Source organism: Lathamus discolor, chromosome Z, assembly GCF_037157495.1.
Source record: "Lathamus discolor isolate bLatDis1 chromosome Z, bLatDis1.hap1, whole genome shotgun sequence".
Classification (NCBI taxonomy): domain Eukaryota; kingdom Metazoa; phylum Chordata; class Aves; order Psittaciformes; family Psittacidae; genus Lathamus; species Lathamus discolor.
In genome coordinates this window covers 3,909,391-3,924,556 of record NC_088909.1, presented here as the reverse complement: position 1 = coordinate 3,924,556, position 15,166 = coordinate 3,909,391, and the positions used below count along the sequence as shown (strand labels likewise).

The 15,166-nt window shown below is 52.3% G+C and overlaps 1 protein-coding gene across 2 annotated transcripts; it reads right to left on the bottom strand.

Annotated features, from left to right (window-relative positions):
* Positions 1 to 5,488: 5,488 nt before the first annotated feature.
* Positions 5,489 to 14,412, bottom strand: IRF8 (interferon regulatory factor 8). 2 transcript variants are annotated; one of them, XM_065662790.1, is made up of 9 exons: positions 14,329 to 14,412; positions 12,423 to 12,597; positions 11,254 to 11,437; positions 10,138 to 10,226; positions 9,570 to 9,681; positions 9,201 to 9,248; positions 8,134 to 8,520; positions 7,700 to 7,815; positions 5,489 to 6,619 (listed from the first exon to the last, which is right to left on the bottom strand). In XM_065662790.1, exons 2-9 carry the CDS (start codon positions 12,594 to 12,596, stop codon positions 6,443 to 6,445), a joined length of 1,287 nt encoding a protein of 428 aa, XP_065518862.1. In that variant the 5' UTR covers position 12,597; positions 14,329 to 14,412; the 3' UTR covers positions 5,489 to 6,442. The 2 variants fall into 2 exon arrangements, with proteins under 2 accessions (XP_065518862.1, XP_065518863.1); XM_065662791.1 differs by lacking the exon at positions 14,329 to 14,412 and adding an exon at positions 12,754 to 12,828.
* Between the last annotated feature and the right edge of the window lie 754 nt (positions 14,413 to 15,166).

Here is a 15,166-nt window from a genome sequence, read left to right as displayed (position 1 = left end):
GAACCACAAACTGCAGCACAGAGGACGCTGATATTATTGAAATCCATAGCCTACTTACTCCATCATTCATACTCAAAATCATCCATTGTAATGCACTGGCACAGGGTGCCCAGAGAAGCTGTGGCTGCCCCATCCCTGGCAGTGCTCAAGGCCAGGTTGGACACAGGGGCTTGGAGCAAGCTGCTCCAGTGGAAGGGGCCCCTGTCCGTGGCAGGGGTTGGAGCTGGATGAGCTTTAAGGTCCCTTCCAACCCAAACCAATCTGGGATTCTGTGATTTGTGGTTCTCTGTAATACATCCAGCACAGGTAAAGGAAGGTTTACCTAAGTGTGCTGCTCAAACCAGGACACTAAGCCACGTGAATTACGCTCTCAAAAGAGCTGGAGCAACTTTTTGGAGCACCCAGCTACTCTCACACAATGGGGATGGGAAAAAAAGGAGGAAAGGGAACGATCCTCCACCTTGGACTGGGTTTTTAATTGCCACATTGCAAAACTCTCTTTGTGCATCAGCCTGAAAAGCCCTTTTGCTTCTTCCCATCTTCTTCCCATCAGTAGAACTTCCCATTAGTTCTAGGGCTGGGTCAAAGTTCTTCCATGATACCCTTCCAAGGAGCAGCAAAGGCCCAGATTACCTGGTACACACAAACTGTCTGACTCTATTTTATGGTTCCAGACACTTTGATGCATCAGGGTGTTAGTGTTATTACAAGCAAATCACACGCACTAAAACCAGGCTCGGAGCAGGACACACCATCTAGGTGCATGCAAACTGGAGGGGAAGGGAGGGGATTTCAGCCTGGACCTCGGTTTCACAGGCTTGGTCTCATCATAAACCCAAAGCTCTGACAAACCAATACAAGCATCACTGAATTTCTTCTCTTCTCAGTGTATTTTTGCAGCTGTGGCTTGGGTGGAGCCTGTTTTCATGACCTTGTGCCTTCTGCTATGGCAAAGACTCGCAGGAGGAAGGGGCCATCCGTCAAAATGGATGCAAGGAAATAAGTGGCTGTCACGTTTGCTGGAGCTTGGGATCTCCTTTTCCTCTGCGTGAGACCTTTCTGCAGCCAAGTATAGCTTGAGGAAACACAGGCTGGCTGCATCCCCAGGCTCAGACCCTGCAGCTTCAGCATCCTCATCCTCGGCTCTTCCCACTGCTCTTTCTCTTTTTGGACAACCCTGGTGGAGCTGGGATGCCCAGAGCTGATGAAGTGCCTTTGAACCATCCCTCTCCTCCCATTGCCTGCTCAGGTCTGACTCTGAGAGCTGTGGTTTGACACATGAGCCAAGTCATGGCCACGTAGGTGGCCATCCAAAGCAAGTGTGAATTGGAAGTGCCACGTAACTGCTCACTGAGCACTCACACAACGGTGCACAGTCCTTGAGGTCCACTAAAGACAGCTCTGGGTGTGTTATCCTTGCACTCTTCCTTCCCATGGCATCCCAGAGGTATCCTTGGTGTTAAGACCACCAAAGGGGACACAAACACTTTGGAGATAAGCCCCTGTACCTCTCTCTTGCCTTCCCAAAGGCAAGGGGGGAGATGTCCCGCCGGTGGTGACCATGCGAAGGAGGTTGCTTCCCATATTACAACACGCTCACAGGAAGAGCCCAGAGATGCCCGCCATGGACAGGCTGCTGTGCTGAAACGGGGCATTGAGCAATCAGTGCTGGAAACCCTGGTGTCTAGAAATAAAAAGCGACTGTTCATTTTCTAACGCCTATGGGGGCCAAGCAGCAGCAGGTTGGAGGAAGCAGCTGTAGCTGGTTTATGCTGTATTCCCCAGCAGTTCAACTGTGAGCTGGGACCTGTGATCATCTCTGGGTGCAGAGCGCTTGGCCCCCCAGAGATGGATGGAGGTATCTGCAAAGCCACTCTGCTTTTCCAGGTGGAAATGGGCTACATCTTACTAGTTTTAGCTGGACCAAACTTCACTTTCCTTCTCCCCAGCTCAGCAAGCCTGTTCTCCATGCACATTTGTCACCAGTGAACTCCTCACACTGCACTTCAAGCATGTAGGAGGAATGGGTAGAAGCTGGTTGTATTCATAGACAATGAATTCTGCTCCTGAAGCCACACTCAGTGATCCTTTCTGTGTTTGTTGAAGGGCATGTCATGGGAAACTACTGAAGCACGTTAGGAACACTGATAACACAGCAGGGTATAACCAGGCTTGTTTTCTCACAAGGACAATGCTTCATGCCTTAAGTCATGATGAATCTCAGAAGCTTGGCTTTGAACCCAAATAACACCCCAAGTCAAACATCAGGTGGGGGCTGCAGTGTTTACCAAGTCATTTGCAGCACCTGGAAATCAAAGCGTTCCATTAACACCATGGAGTAGATGTCTTTGTGCTGGAAGACCTTAGAGAAGGGATCAATAGGAAATTCACCCTTGTTGTCTGCCCTGGTCCGTCCTTCTCTGAAGGCTGATACAAGGATTGGGTAAGCACACTGCTCCTTCCCAAACATGCTTGAGGAGAACCATGTACCTCCTGCAAGTAAAGGTCACTCTTCCTCCATGGAAGCCAAGATCCTCCCTCCTTCCCATGAGAGACTTCTGCTCTGCCCTTCTGCTCCTGAAGGCAGGAGTTTCCTATGGGCATGTCCCAGAAAGTACCTTCCCATGTCCAGGGATTGCAGCCCTCCCCAGAGGAGCAGCAGGACCTGGTACCTGGTTTGGCCTCCACAGGAAGCAAGGAAGTATCTCTACATCAGGCAGGAGTTCCATGGTATCGCTGCTCCAACCCGAATACATGCTCAAGGTGTAGGAGACCACATTTGGGCAAGCAGCACGCATTCTGGGGAGGACAGCCTTTGACCTTCTCATTCCTGCTACCCAGGATAATAAAGCATAGAGGATGCAGCCTGTGCCACAGATGCTATGTGCATCCCCAGGACTTGGAGGCAGGACCCTCAGATGCAGACGCGGGACACTGTTAGGACTTGCCAACAGATAAGCCATTGATGAAGAAGCACCGACACCAGGCACAAGGTTTCACTTCAGTGAAGTGATAGAGAAGAACCCAAGTGAACAGAAACCAATGAAAGTATTTGAGTCCTAGTCACCCAAAACCACTGAGACCTGAGGCAGATGCACTGCGCAGCTCACCCAGGGCCAGGCAAGGCGCAGGGATGGGGTGAGGATGCTCCTGGAGACCGCCAGCACCAGGTTCCCAGCCAAGGTGATGGGATAAGCAGTATCCTGCTTGCCTGGCCAGGGAAAAGCAGGAGAGATGGAGGAATTCCTCCTGGCTTTGACGAAGTCTTGGCCAGAGCATCCCTCTGTGCCATCTGGCACAGTTGCCCCAAACCTGCTCCTATCTGATGGAGTGTCTGGTCCTTTATGAGTAAGCATCAGCCTTGAAGGCTTCTCCCATATTGGAAATGCAGCTTGGGTCAGGTAATACCCAACACTGCAAGTGCTACCTGAGCCCTGAGCAAACAAGGGGACCCCTGCCCACAGTAATGCACCCCAACGCATTATCCTTCCTGCATCCCACCTCTGCCACATGATGCTGTGCCACAGTTTCTTTCACATTCCCTCTACACCCACTAGTTTTCTCCTCTTGGACATGGCTTGGAAGCTGCTTGGGATGGGAATAGTGCTGCTGGTTTTGTGGAGAGAGGCACAGAAGGGACCCAGACTGAGCTCTGGGCTCTGATGGTAGCACTAAAAAACAAGCGGTGCAGCCTCATCCAACAGAAGGCGCCTCCACTCCCTGTTACTTCTCCGTGGTCTTGGGGTGGAAATTGAAAGAGCCCTGAGGATGCAGCACGTGGCTCCAGGCAGCTCGGGGTGGTGGTTTCTGAGGAAGGACTCACACCAGCACATGTAGGGAAACCGCAAGTGGCATTTACGGTGCCCCAGCCTGAGCCCATCATGCGCTTCACAACGGGGCACAGACCATAGCAGGTCCTTGCTGCCACCTCACCCATGGTGGGGTGAGTCTTCCTCATGCTCTGAGGGAGCAACAAGGACTGGGACAGGATTAAACCCCATGGGGATACTTTGATGGTCCTCAGGAGCAGGGAAAGGGTGGGTGGGAATGGTGACGGTGTACCTACAAGATGCCATCTCCATGTCTGTGGCCAAGCATCCCATAAGAGCTTAAAGGATTTGGGCACTTACTGCCCTTAGTGTCATGGTGCATCCTCAGAAATCTTGGTCTTCACCATCTCCACTCACAAGCACCAAAGCCACAGGCTGTAATGCCAGAAAGGGATGTGCACAGGGGAAGAGGCAGGACTAAAAGCATCCCACCAACACGGCTGGGGCACAGAGCACATATTAGCCATAGAGAAGGCTGCTCATTTTATAAATACCTTGGAATGCAGGGTCCCCCCTTAATCCTAAAGTATAAACATAAAATTCCAGCTGGGTCTCCCATCTCAGAGCACCTTTAAGTTGCTGTATGTGTGTCGTGTTGTGCACCTATTGCTCCTTGGGACTGTAACCTCAGGGGCTTGCCCTGGAGAGGTGCAGGGGAGTCAGCTTCAAGTCCCAGAAGAGCTGAGCACTTAATTCTTTCAGGGATGCTTCATTGGGAAGACCAAGTTGCTCATCCAAACCACTTGGGAATCCTGCAGATAGAACAGCCTCCTGGCAGATGTGAGCTGTGGTCAACTCACCCCAAGCCAAGGTGTGTAAGTCACCTTAAATGTGCCCTCCTCACACACTCATGCTTGGAAACGTCTCACCCAAGCAAGGAAGACAGCTTTGCATCCACCTCCTAAGGATGGATAATGCTCCAGCTGCTTGGACCTACAGGCATCCCCTTCGCAAGTGCCTACATCCCCCTGGTACGGTGGGTACCAGGGTCACGCCATGAGGACTGGTACTTCCCTGTCTGCACCCAACAGCAGGGCTGACCCAGAGCAGATGGTACAGCCTGCTATGGAGATGGAGCCAGAGTTCATGTTTGTCCTTCACAGTGGGCAAGAGACCGATCAAACGGGGTCCTCGCACCCCTTCCAGAGCCTCTTGATGCATTGCCCCAAACACAGCCTTGACATGAAGGCAGGTGAGGGTGCAGATGCTCTGCCTCCCCTGCTGCACCACTGACCTCATTCTACAGTGGTGTGACCCCCTTTTTGCTCTTGGTTTTGAACAAACACCACCACCACTAAACGAGGCCCTCGGAGCTGGATGGAAGGAACAGTGGGACATGCTCAAGCAGGTAATAATAGGAAGAGGACCATAAATAACTGCCTCCACCCCATGACCCAGCTCAGTGCTGTGGAAGATGAGCAGGGATCTCCCTTCACATCCCCTGGAATTAAGGCTCTACAAACGACATCCTTTCCTTCTTCCATTGCATGACAGCATTTTGGCTCCATCCCAGAGATGGAGCAGGAGGGAGGTGACAGCAGATTAACACAGACCCCACTGCAGTGAAGACCAGCGCAGGAGCAAGTCAGAGATACCAGACTCCCCCATCAGGTCTGAGCTCCCACTCATCACAACCAAGAACAACATTGCAAGAGAAATACAAAACATAGCACTTTAATTGCAGGGAGGATAAAAAAAAAAATACAAGAGTTCATAAACCTCAGGCATAAAATAAATAGGCAGCTTAGGAGCACACACACATGTGCAGTCCTGGTTTGTGTCAGCTGCATGAACATGCTTTGTGTCAACCCACAAAGCATGTTAATGAGGATTTACACATGGATGCCACTGCCTGGTCATGCTTGGGAGAGACCAACACATGCGTTTGGGAGGGTGAAGCCAAACTATTCAACTACGCTGCGATCTTGAAAATAAAAGATATTTAATATTTATATAAACTCTGTCTCTGGTTAGGAAAAATTAAGATTCCTAAATTCTTATATTCAACATTCACATATATAATCTCTGCATTTCCAAATTTCAAAATACTTCAGTATAACAGATAGCAAAAATAGAGGGATTTGAGAAGGTCCTGCTTGGAAGGCATGCCCTGGCTTCCATCAGCAGGAGTCTTTGCAGGGAAAAAGCTGATTTACAGAAAGCATTTCCTATATTTGAGCATCTTAAGGCCTTCTGAAGAGTTATCCCCTAAAAAATTGCTACTCTCAGCAAGGCCTGAGCTGCAAACCACTAGAGCAGGGCGTTATAGCTGTTGAGCTCTGGATCTGCTTGACTGGCCAAGAACAAAGACAACACAAAGCAAAGCCAACCCCAGCCCAGACACTCCCTCCTCCCCCTGCCATTAGCTACAGACAATGGTACTGGGACTACCCTACTGGGTACAAGTTATTTCTATCAGCAAAGATCATGTTGGCAGGATGGATGCTGAGCACCCAACCTACAGCAATTTTTACTGTTGTATTTATAGACTCTGGGCTGGAAACAGCAAAGAACAAAAGCCAACTTTCCAGAAGAGGAATTCAGGCACTAAGAGGACCAAACTGGGTCTAGATCTCCCCAAACCACTGCGCTATGACTGCGGAGAAGGAGGCTCAGACAGCAATCTGCTGGTTTTCCCTGAAGAGCGGCCGCTGGTGCGTTGCACAGATGTCCTGGAAGATCCTGTACACTTGGTCATGCTGCGTCTCATCGGCTATGGGGAGCATGGGGCTGCTGCTGCAGGTCTTCCCAGCGTCCTCCACCACCTGCCTCACACACAGCTGCTCCACCTGCACAAGAAGAAGTCATGAAGACCACAAAAAGAGTCATGGAGACACTGAATGAAGAGGAACCTATCTGGGCATCTCCCACTGATGGCATCCACCCGCATCAGCACAAGCAGTAGGGAATAGGGTGGGAGAGACACAGAAGAGCCATTGTGCCACCAGACATGGGTGGCCGGATCCAGCCAGGCCAACAGGTCCAACTGCACAAGTCACCTTGGCACAAATACCTCTAGAATAAGAGCTCCTCTCCCAGCAGAGCCATAGGGAGGTAGGAGACAGCACATGCAAAGGGCTGGTGCAGACACAAAAAGCAGGAGGAGGTGACCAGGGCAGAAAGATGCACAGGAGGCAAAGGACCGGTCTCTGAACTTGTGAAATCAGGACCTCACAGACTTGGTGGGTCTGTTTGCTCAAGGGCAGATGCAGCACCCAACCTGTGTCCTCCTGCCATATCCCTGCTTCCACAGCCTTGTCAGCCCAAGGGGGTCCCGCACTGCGTGCAGGCTTCAGAAACACCCTGGTTATTGCCCCAAGGCTCTGAGATCTCAGAATTGTTCCAGCTCCTCCAGGGAGAATTATCTGGCCAGGGCCGTGGGGTCTGCCCCTCTCATCCCATCTCCTCCTTCACTCTCCTGAAGGTTTCCCAACCCCACTGTTGTCTTCCATGGTTGTTTACCACACCTACTGGCTGTTCAGCTTGAAGCTTTCACTTAACCATTCCAGGGATTTATTCCACCGTTTCCTAAAAGGGAGGGCACCGGTCCCAGTGCCAAAAGGAACAAACAGAAGGAAGACAGCAGATTTCTAGCACTTTAGAGAACGCTTTTTCCATTTGGGAGCTTTGTTTGCAAAGATGATCTACCCAGATCAAGCAGTCTCTGACAAGCAACAGCCTAAAGCACCTCTCAGGAGGCTGTGGATAAGCAGGTACCCATGCCACGCTACCCCATAAATTCAGGCACCCAAATGACCACAGTTCTGGAGGATGAAGCTAAAGCCCTACTTGAGGCGAAAAAAGAGCAAATATGGTCCAGGCAAAGTGGGAAATCCAGCATTATTGCTCCAAAGGGCAGCCCTCCATACCTGCACAAGGATGAGCTTACACCGCAGCGGCACTGCATCTGGGAACTCCTCTCCGAAGCACAGCATGACTCTGCTCTCTGGGAAGCGGCCCTGGTTGTTGTAATACTGCTGCAGCTCTGCAAGGAGAGAACAGTTGGAAGCTTCCTGCCAGCCTTTGCTACGCAGGTCTGGGACCAAGCACCCTGCCATAGAGGAAAGCTGTGGGCTCAAGAGAAGCTGCTTTGTTGTGCAAAGCCTCCAATTGGGATGCATTTGCCAAGTGACATGAAACGCCAGGTTATTCCTCCCTAGATCTGGTAGCATCAGCTACTCATGCAGAACACTTGGGTAACCCACCAGTGATGGGCAGGGACAACTTCAAAGTGCTCTAAGGCAAAAAAGCTCTACCCTTCCAATCCCACTGAGTGGATAAAGATGGGAATGCTCCTACAAACCTCTAAAGAATGAGTTGGTATCAAATATCTTCACCACCTCATCCCGGTCCAGCTTGTTGGGCCTGTCCTTGTAGACCATGGTGTTCCCGCTCCAGAAGACTCTGCCCTGGCAGAGCCTCTTGATGAAGATGCCCTGCTTGTTGCTGTGCAGCAGGACCCCTCTCTCCAAGTGCCCAAAGAGCTTCTTGGTGATCTGCTTCTGGCGGTCATTCTGGATGGCATCAGCAGAGGGGAACCGCACGTGCTCCAGGGCATCCGGGGCATAGAGCTTCTCCCCGTGGTTGGAGGGCTGGCTGAGGGAGAGCCGACAGCCCTCGCTGCACGACGTGGTGATGCGCCCCACCAGCCTCCCACCGTAGAAGAAGCTGATCACCATCTGGGAATAGCCTGGGGAATGATGGGGATGGGAAACACCATCAGGGGAAGACAAACCCTGCCTGCTCTTCACTGCAATGCACAAACCCTGTGAGAGCAGCAGAATTTCACAGGAGCGAGTCTCACTTGATGGAGGAGATCTCCATCATGGAATCAACCAGGCTGGAAAAGACCTTTAAGATCAAGCCCAATCGTTCCCCAGCACTGCCAAGGTCACCACTAAGCCATGTCACTGAGGGCCTCAGCTACATGGTTTGGGAACACTTCCAGGGATGGTGATTCCATCACTTCCCTGAGAAGCCTGTTCCAGTCCCTGATGGCCTTGTTAGAGGACTTCTCCATCACTCAGGCTGGTAGCAGTGCTGATCAAGCAAGAGCTCCCGATACCAAACTCCTTCCTCCTGCCTTTGCTCCACACTTCCCTTACTGTGGGCAGATCTCTCCATGCCAAAGACATGGTTGATCCCAGGGCAATTCCCCGTGCCAGCACCATGGCCACAGGACACAAAGCAGGATGTGACCCTACTCTGCATGCAAAGCCTGTGGATACTCAGGAGGCTGCAGCACCCCAAAGCAAAGCTTCCCCCCCAAAGGCAGGGACCAGTCACCTTCTACTACAACACACATGAGGCCAAGCCCCAAAGAGGCATCTGATGGCCACAGTCTACAGCCAGGCTGAGGACCTGCCTTACCTGAATGCTGCTGCTCATAGCTGGAGTATCCATTCATCAATGGTAATGCTGCGGGTAAAGAGAAAGCCAAACTGAGCCTACATGCCCAGTTCCCAAATCCCAGTCCCCTCCTCTCCACCAGCCTCCTGGTTTTCTGTGCCAGGCATATTAGGCTTCCCAGCTCCCACACAGGAGACGCCAGTAAACACTTCAAAGTGGATTTAATCTTGTGCAGTACCTGGTTGATAGCCTGGTACCAAGCACAGTGCTCATAATTAGTACTTTAAGCACTAATAAGAAAGATAAAATACAACTGTTGTCCATTACACATCATCTCCTCCCTCAGCCATAAATCTCAGTCCCATCAGACATCAGATAACAGCTACTTACCAGGGCTGGGCTGCTGCACCCACCAGTCAGGTATTGGGGGGTTTCTGCAGGTCTCCTGGGGTGGTGAGGGGCTTCTCTTGATGATTCCCAGGTATTCATCTACACAGGTGGGCTGTGAGACAGCAGGCACTGAGATCAGAGCACGTTCAATACCTCGGGCAGCCACTGGCCTACACTGAAACACTTGCAGTGCTCAGGGAGGGTCCAAACAGCAACACCAACAGGATGCCAATGAGTGGTTAGAAAGATCAAATTTGGCCTTCCCAAGGCTGTACACTCAAATAACACCCTCCAGGGCTACTGAGCAGAAGCAGCCCAATGCAACATGGCCAAGAAGGGGATCAGAGCTGCAAACCATCCTCCATCCCCCAGCAAAGGTCTCACTTGCCCGGATGCAAATAAAGCACGAGGTGTTCACCACAACCATGAGCTGGCTCACATGAATGAGCTGCAATACGCAGTGCTGCTCCCCACTGCTCTGCAGACTGAACTTTAGCAAGGTGAAAAACACAGTCAGGCAATTGGACATGAGAGCATGTGCAGCAAGTCACCCACAGTGAAGGCTTACCTCTTTCATGAGATCATCGATTGCAGAGGAATTGCAGTCCATCTCCGTGACATCATTCAGGCTGCTCCCATTGGCAATGCCTGCTTTGCCTGGAAAGGGAGGCCAGGATGCAGTGAGGACACACACACCCCCACAGCTACAGCTTTTATCACTACTGGGCTTCAAAATCCCTTCGCCCCATGGAAGTTATGAAACTGAGAACCACAGGACAGCAGAGCCACGTAACAGCACCTCAGGGGGCTCACAGCCCCTCCCAGAGCTGCATTTGCAAAGCCCAGCTTGCAGCCCATTGCCCCACTGCACAGTGACCAACAGCAAGGCAAATCAAGTCTGGCCAGTAGCAGACCAAGAGCTAGAGCAGAGGAGAGGGATGGGGCTTTTCTGAGCACCCCAGAGACTGGGGCTGCTGCTTCTCCTTTTTGTACCAAGCGCAGTCATGCTGCTGGTGGGAACCTGCAGTGCCATTTGCATAGCAGCAGCACGTCCCCTATGTGAATGTGGCTGAAGGGGACCAAGAGGCTAAAGGCAGATTTCCTGACAGCAACACTTCTTAAGTATTTTACACTTAAAAGGAAAAGCACACACACCACAACCACAACGAGATATACTTAGTGCGACCTGTGCTGCACCAGACAGCACAGCAGCAACTGCTCTCTGCTGCTTACCACTGCTGTCAAGAGATGGGATTGACTGCAGCTCCTTGACATCCACCTACGGCAGGCATTGGGAGGACAAAAGGATGGGGCTCATGTACCCTCATCAAGGTGGGAATGATGTTGGATTTGCCTCTGCACCATCTTTACAGGATGGATGCTCACAGCAAGGGGTTTGGAACTAGATGATCCTAAGGTCCTTTCCAACCCTAACTATTCTATGATTCTATGATGCTGCAGTTATCCCTGATTTCCTAAGCAGCTATGTAGGGGGGTAGAAAAAAAGCCTGCCCTTCCTTGCTACCATAGTGACACAGGGGACATGTGCAAAGCAGAACCAGCAAAGCATCACAGCACAAGAGCAGAGGCTGGCCAAGAAGCACATGGCTCAGATACAGATCAGCAGCAGGAGTCTGGCTGCTCACAGCACCAACAAGGGTTGGTCATTTAGCAGATCACTCACTTTTCTGTTCCTCCTCTGGCACGATCCTGTAGACCTTGTAGGGCTCAGAGATGTCGAGCTGGGACCTGTCTGTCACCTCCTCAAAGTCAGGGCTCTTGTTCAAAGCGCAGCGCAGCCGCGTCTTCCACGTGGCCGGTTCCGCTTTGTCACCTTCTTTGAACTTGCCTTTGAAAACAGCCCAGGCCTAAAACAAAGCAACCACCACCACAGAATGACCCCCTCCGTGTGAGCTCCTAGACTGCAGACACGTGCGCACACGGGGACAAGCATCTGGGTGCGGAGCAGCACCACCTGCCCAGTGATGCTCCCAGGTGTGCAAAGGGCTGCAGCACCCAGGCTTTAGAAAGCAGAAGTCAAGAACACCAAATGTGGCTTCATCTCTGCACCTACAGGTCAGGAGCTGCTGGGGATTTGAGGAATCACTGCAGAAGTAGTGAAAACACCTCAATTAAAATCAATATAAACCTAATTTTCCAGCTTCTGGCTAATAAAGGAGAGCTGCTTTCTTTTTAAGATCAGAACATGCTTTTGGTGGGAGAATACATTTTATCATTGAAAGGAGACTGAAAAATTGGGGTTTTTCTACACATATTTACTTTTAATAGATATTTCTATATTTTCAGATAGCTGAATTCAATGCCATCCTCTTAACTCAGTGTTCCTGAATCAACCACTAACCAGTGGTCACTGCCTTGAAAGTGAACTTGCTCACCAGTACAGATATGTGGATGTGGGGGCAGAGGGAAGGCAATTCCTGACCTTTTTGGTTCAGAATGGAATTTTCCAGTTTTTCCCCAAAACTGGAAATCCCCCCCCACCCCCTACCTTCGGTGACATCCAAGACTTCCCTCCTGCAAAGTCTTTTTTGTAAATCCAGCCTTTTATCAGTAATAGCCTGGTAAGAAGTTTAGAGCAGGTTAAAAGGAGCACATCCAGCTCCTCCTCACATCAAACCTAAAAGTGGTATCAACATTTGGCAAAAAGGAATAGATACCCCCAAAAGAGCCTGGGAGACCAATTGTGGTGTGAAGCATCTCTTCCAAAGGTTAGAGATGCCAAAGCTATAGACACCATGGATATCTCTCATCAGCAGCACTATCAGCATGGGGAAAAACGGCACTATAGAGCTCATGGACTGTTGATAAAACACATTAACCATCTGGCCTTACCTTGAAAATAGACGCATCCACCTCCTGGTTGTAGTCCTGCTTCCCAGCGTGTTTCCATGGGATGCGGAACATGGTTTTCTCCTCATTCTCCCAGATAAGCCCCGGGTAGAGCTCGCTGTCAATCTGCTCAATGAGCCACTGCCGCAGCCGCCGGCCACCGTTGCGGTCGCACATCCTGCATGGAATGAGAGATCCAAGCCCCATTAGCTCCCCCAGGATTGTCCCAGCACAGCTGGGGTACAAGGGATTGTGTTGTGCTCGTGTCCCATGTCTGCACATTAAAACATCCCCCTGCTTCTTTCATAACGAAGGAAGAATAAAGGCAATTTACTTGGAGTTATTACATCTTCCTTCTGCTCTATCAATCAAGGCAATGCTCACAAAACCAAGGTGATTTGGTGCTCTCCTGCAGCAATAAAAGGAGTAAGTTACATAGGAAGCAGATGGAAAGGGACTAAAGCACCCGGTTCTGCTGTCAACTGAGCAAGTGACTCTGGGCAGGTCATCCCAGGGCAGACACCCATTAGTATCTACAGGAGACAGGGATGGGGCCGCACTACTGACCCTCTCCAACAGAGGATGGATGCCAAGATGTGGGATGAAGTCACACCCCCATTGTTGGGGACCGCTGGTCATTTTGAGCCAAAATCACTGAGTAACTTCATGGAGGAGCCATGAGAAAGTTTCTCCTGCCCAAGTGAAGGCAAAGCACCAGGATCAGCCTTCCTGGCATCCTCCGTCACCTCCATGGTAAGACCTATATGGACTTCAGGAGCTGGTGGCCTGGCAGGAGGGATCAGCAGCCCCAGGATCAGCTTCTGGGCTCAAAGTCCTGCTCCAAGTTTTACAGGACTGCCTTTCCCCGATTTCCTTTTCTTTACTGCCCCATAAGAAGGTTTTTGGGGTGAAAACAAGGAAGTTTCCAGTACAGCCCATACTGGTGGTCCCTGCTTTGCTCACACCAGCTCAGTGCCACCAACTTCTGTCCCTTCCCCATTGCCCTCCTGCCACTCAGTAGGGCACACAGACCCTCCTGCCATCAACAGCACACCCTGGTTTTGGGGACGGTGAGAACTAACACCACCAGCCAACAATGCTGGATCCAGGCTGCCCCTCCAAAGCTGGACACCCCAAAGCACATGTCATAGACGGGAGCACACAACCTCTGTGCATGCTTCTGGAGTTGTACCGAGATGAAGAGCCTCAGCAACACCAGTTGAAATGAGACTCTCTTCTAGACCCGCCTGATTTCTAAAGAGCTTGTTCCCATCCTCACTGGCAGAGGCCAGAGCTCCATTCCCCTCCATGGAAGGCTGCCCAAGCCCTCCAGGCTGGCCCCAGTGACACAAATCAGCACACACAATACAGGCAAAGAGCCTTCCGTGCAGCAAGCAGGGCACCAGCCCCACACCAGGACAATCAGGCAAAATAGAGGGCAGCCATGGGGACAGGCTCATCCCAACTGGGTTGGGACGGAAGGGACCTTAAAGCTCCTCCAGCTCCAACCCCTGCCACGGGCAGGGACCCCTTCCACTGGAGCAGCTTGCTCCAAGCCCCTGTGTCCAACCTGGCCTTGAGCACTGCCAGGGATGGGGCAGCCACAGCTTCTCTGGGCACCCTGTGCCAGCGCCTCAGCACCCTCACAGGGAAGAGCTTCTGCCTAAGAGCTCAGCTCAGTCTCCCCTCGGGCAGGTTCAAGCCATTCCCCTTGGCCTGTCCCTACAGGCCTCTGTCCCAAGCCCCTCTCCAGCTTTCCTGCAGCCCCTTTAGGCACTGGAGCTGCTCTCAGGTCCCCCCTTCAGGGCCCTTCCCTTCCCCAGGCTGCCCCAGCCCCGCTCCCTCCGCCGGGCTCAGCGCGGACCCGCTCCAGCCCTCAGCATCCCCCCGGCCCCTGCCCGCTCCTCACCCGCTCCACGCCGCCGCACCCCCGCCTCAGCCGCTCCACCGCGCTTTTAAGCCGCCCGGAAGGGGGCGTGGCCGCCAGCGCCCACCCCCGCGCGCAGCCCAGCCAATAGCCAGCCTTACCCCATATCTCTCACAGCGCCCGCCCCACCCAATGGGGAGCTGCCTCCGCCTTCGGCTGTCCAATGGGGAGCCGCCCGGCTGGGCATGCGCGGATGGCGCCGCGTTCTCCGAAGAGCGAGCCTTTCCGAGAAATCAACCACGGATTGGGGGGGGGGGGCGTGGCCTGGAGTGGGCGTGGCCCGAATGGGCGGTGCTTACATGGGGCGTGGTCATCGAAGGGGCGGGGCCTCGCGGTGGGTATCGGGGGTCCCTCGTGTCCCGGCTGTGCCCGCTGAGTGCAGCCTGCCCGACCATAGACACAGCCCCGGCTCCGCACGCCCCCACCGATCCCTTCCCAGTCTCAGACCAGTTCCAGACCAGACTCCCCGGTCCCTGACTGATCCATCCCCAGCCGCAGACTGGTCCTTCCCCAGTCTCAGTCCAGTCTCTGATTGATCCATCCCCAGTGCTAGACCAGTTTCCCCAGTCCCAGAGTTCCCAACCAGTCTCCCCAGTCTCAGCTCAGTCCACCCCAGTCCCCAACCGATTCATCCCCAGTCCTAGATCGTTTCAACCCCAGTCCAAGTTCAGTCCATCCCCAGTCACAGACCAGTCTCCCAGTGCCCAATCAATCCATCCCCAGTCCCCAACTGGTTCATCTGCAGTTCTAGACCTGTCTCCCCAGTCCTAGATCAGTCCATCCCAAGTCCCAGATCAGATTATCCCCAATCTCAGACCAG